The following is a 3822-nucleotide window of genomic DNA, read 5'->3' as shown; positions in this document are numbered from 1 at the left end:
GAGTACAGGAGTTGGGAGGTCATGTTGCGGCTGTACAGGACATTGGTTAGGCCACTGTTGGAATATTGCGTGCAATTCTGGTCTCTTTCCTACCGGAAAGATGTTGTGAAACTTGAAAGGGTTCAGAAAAGATTTACAAGGATGTTGCCTGGGTTGGAGGATCTGAGCTATAGGGAGAGGCTGAACGGGCTGGGGCTGTTTTCCCTGGAGTGTCAGAGGTTGAGGGGTGACCTTACAGAGGTTTACAAAATCATGAGAGGCATGAATAAGATAAATAGACAAAGTCTTTTCACAGGAGTGGGGGAGTCCAGAACTAGAGGGCATTGGTTTAGGGTGAGAGGGGAAAGATATAAAAGAGACCTACGGGGCAACTTTTTCACACAGAGGGTGGTACGTGTATGGAATGAACTGCCAGAGGAAGTGGTGGAGGCTGGTACAATTACAGCATTTAAAAGGTATTTGGATGGGTATATGAATAGGAAGGGTTTGGAGGGATATGGGCCGGGTGCTGGCAGGTGGGACTAGATAGGGTTGGGATATCTGGTCGGCATGGATGGGTTGGACCGAAGGGTCTGTTTCCATGCTGTACATCTCAATGACTCGATGACTCTGTGACTTGGCAGCACAGTGGCTCAGTGCTTAGCACTACTGCTTCACAGCGCCAAGGACACAGGTTCGATTCCCACCTTCAGTGACTGTCTGTGTGGAGTTTGCACATTCTCGTGTCTGCGTGGCTTTCCTCCAGGTGCTCTGGTTTCCTCCCACAATCCAAAGATGTGCAGGTGAAGTGAATTGACCACGCTAACTTGCCCATAATGTGCAGGGGCGTGTAGGTTAGATGCATTAGTTGGGGGAAATGTATAGTAGTAGGGTAGGGGAATGGTCTGGGTGGGTTACTCTTTGGAAGGTCAGTGTGGATATGCTGGGCATAATGACTTGTATCTACACAGGAGGGATTCTATGATGATTATAGTTATCCACCCACTGGACAGATGAAATGATTAATCATGAGCTGCTCCATCAACACCCTACAGAAGGTACTTGCTCTAAAAGAAAACACCAGCGTAGCCTCTCCACATCACTAATGTTACCCTTATTGCTGAGCAGTTTGAATAAGGAATCAAGGATTGGTCCTCTAACGTTTTTTGCATTAGTAAACATATTTAAGTACAACACATGACCTTGCCACTGCAAGCCAGCTGGATTCAAGAGTTCATCTATTTTTCTTTATTCTTCAATGGGATATGGGCTTTGCTGACAGTGGTTACCACTGACCAGAGTGGTTTCCTGGGGCAGTTGCAGAGGACACTCAAGGGTCAATCGTGTTGCTATGGGCGTGGAGTCACATGTAGGCGACAGTGGGCTAAGATGGCAGATATGAAGAACACCAGTGAAGCAGATTGTTTTTTTCAAAACAACAATTCGATATCGTTATCATGTCACCATTGCTGAGACTAAGTCCACGTTCCAGATTTATAATAAATTCAAATTAATGCAAATGTCATGGTGGGATGTGAACCAATGTCTTCAGAACATTATCTTGAATTTCTGGATTACTAATCCAGTGACATCACCACTGTAACTTCATTGTTGCTTACACTTGGAACCGACACCCAATTCTGCACAGCACCGCCAAATGTGTGACATGAGAGAAGACTTATATTTTAGTTTTGAATTCATGCTTGAGCTTTTTCTTCTACTTCTACTCTGATCATGAGGGGGAAGAAAAATCATCCAGTTGTATGAAAAGTCTATATTTATGAGCTGGTTTACTATCTGAACACGCAACTGACAGACTTACCACTGAGAATCAATAGTGTACAGCCATCCCATCTCTGTAATATTCTAAGTGGTACGACCTGCAATCAGATTCTTCTAGCTAATAATGTGATTGTGTCAATTCCCCGGCTATTAGTCAGCACTCAACACTAACCATATGTTATATCAACAGAAGTTCATAGCCCTCATATGTCATACAGGCATCCCAGCCATCTGGTCTGTACCACCCATTTATTAATTATGGCAGATTCTTAATCCCAACATTAATTCTCCTGTGAAGACAAACTGCAGGAAGTGGTACCACACTTCCTGACCAGATGGTGATGATTGGATTATTTTGCTATCAATTACAGATTGCACCTGATTAGACACAATTTGTATTATGCAACAACCCTTGACAAACTATTCCTTGCTGAAGCACTTTGATTTTAATTGAGATCTATGGTTGTTATTTCAATATTTAGCTCTATTTGCTGCAGTTCAGAAAGACTGAAATAGATTCTGTAGACTGTTTGCTGTCGTAACTGTTTAAATAGACTCTGCGTGCTGAGTAAACAGACATGGTATATTATAAACTAGATTGCTTGCTGGGAATCTTGTTCTAAGATCCTTCTAACCATCGGTCCTCTTCCACCTCGCTGTCTGATACAATGGACTCTTTTCTGTCCCACAATACATTTAATTCTATCTTCTGGGCCACGTCCTCCGATCAACTTTTCACAAGTAGCTGAAATGCATGGGTGCTAATGACATGCTTTCTTGAATTTGGAATTTGTGTCTTAATTTATTCATAAACCTTCTTTTAAAGTTTTCTGACAGCAACATATAATTTGGAACTTTTTCATTTTCAGAACACCACATTACTTCAAATCACGGTAGCGTCATGTACAAAGACTGATTCTTACCTCTTTGTGAAATGCTATTGCATCGTTATAGTTCCCTAAAAGGTAATGTGTATTACCAAGGTTACCATAGGCTCGGCCTTGAGCTGCCCGATCTCCTAACTCTTGAACAATTTTAAGGTTCATCCTAAAATGAGAAACAAACACAACAGGATCACTAACATTGCCTACTCAAGCCAAAAACTCAGCGTTTTGAAAAGACAGTTTTTTTTTCCATACTTATTGTATGGGAACAGAACTGATTTAAAAACCAACGATTGTTTAAGGATTGGTGCCTTTTTAAAAGCATGTAGCCTGATACTCATTGCAAGCACTGTTTGCAGAGTTGCTTGTTCAAGCTGAAATTAAGGCAAGTTTCTGAAATGAGCTACAATGAAGGGACATGTGCAATCGAAGCTTTGGACAGCAACAAGTAGCTGTTTATTTTGCAGATTAGTGAGCAGCTACTGATGACAAAAAATGTTCTGCCTGCCAAAAACCATATGACTAGCTTCTGGGTAGGTGAACAGCTTGGGGGTGTGAAGGTTTGGGTAGGAAACATCAGTATCTGGAGGAGGAAAAGCTGTTTTTATTCAGCAGTAAACAACAAAAATGTCAAGCCTGAAAAAAGCCAGTTAATATCCCCTTTAAAGTTGCTCTAAGCTGTAACAGTTAATTGATAAAGATTTTTTTAAGTGTGTACCAGGCAGTCAATTGCTTCTGTAAAACAAGTGTAAGTATCTGGAGAATGAAGATTAAGATGTAGTGTTCTCATTAGCACAAGAATCATTCAGCAAACCTCAAGGTAATTTGCTTTCTTTTTCTTTCCCTCTTTGCATAAGAGGCATGTTTTTTTTCATGTCTCTGTCTGAATGCCTGTAAACTGGAGGAGGGGGGAGGCTGGTGGTTGTGTCTGTGTTCAAGTCCCACCTGCTCCAGTGCTGTATAATGATAATTGAAGAAGTTGATTGGAAAACATCAGAAACTTGGTTCATGCTTTCTGTTACTTAAAAATGTGTTGCTGGAAAAGCGCAGCAGGTCAGGCAGCATCAAAGGAACAGGAGAATCAACGTTTCAGGCATAAGCCCTTCTTCAGGAATGAGGAGGGTGTGCCAAGCAGGCTAAGATAAAAGGTAGGGAGGATGGACTTGGGGGAGGGTCA

The 3822-nt window shown here is 41.9% G+C and overlaps 1 protein-coding gene across 8 annotated transcripts in view; it reads right to left on the bottom strand.

The window, feature by feature from the left end:
* The window catches only part of gpsm1b (G protein signaling modulator 1b), a 222873-nt gene that overhangs the window by 110345 nt on the left and 108706 nt on the right, over positions 1-3822 (bottom strand). For all 8 annotated transcript variants that reach the window (XM_043720509.1, XM_043720507.1, XM_043720510.1 and 5 more), the window contains one exon: positions 2685-2808. In XM_043720509.1, coding sequence (XP_043576444.1) covers positions 2685-2808 — 124 coding nt within the window. The remainder of the gene's footprint in view (positions 1-2684; positions 2809-3822) is intronic.

This window comes from Chiloscyllium plagiosum, chromosome 30 (genome assembly GCF_004010195.1).
Source record: "Chiloscyllium plagiosum isolate BGI_BamShark_2017 chromosome 30, ASM401019v2, whole genome shotgun sequence".
In the NCBI taxonomy this organism is placed as follows: domain Eukaryota; kingdom Metazoa; phylum Chordata; class Chondrichthyes; order Orectolobiformes; family Hemiscylliidae; genus Chiloscyllium; species Chiloscyllium plagiosum.
This window is presented reverse-complemented; position numbering and strand designations above follow the sequence as displayed.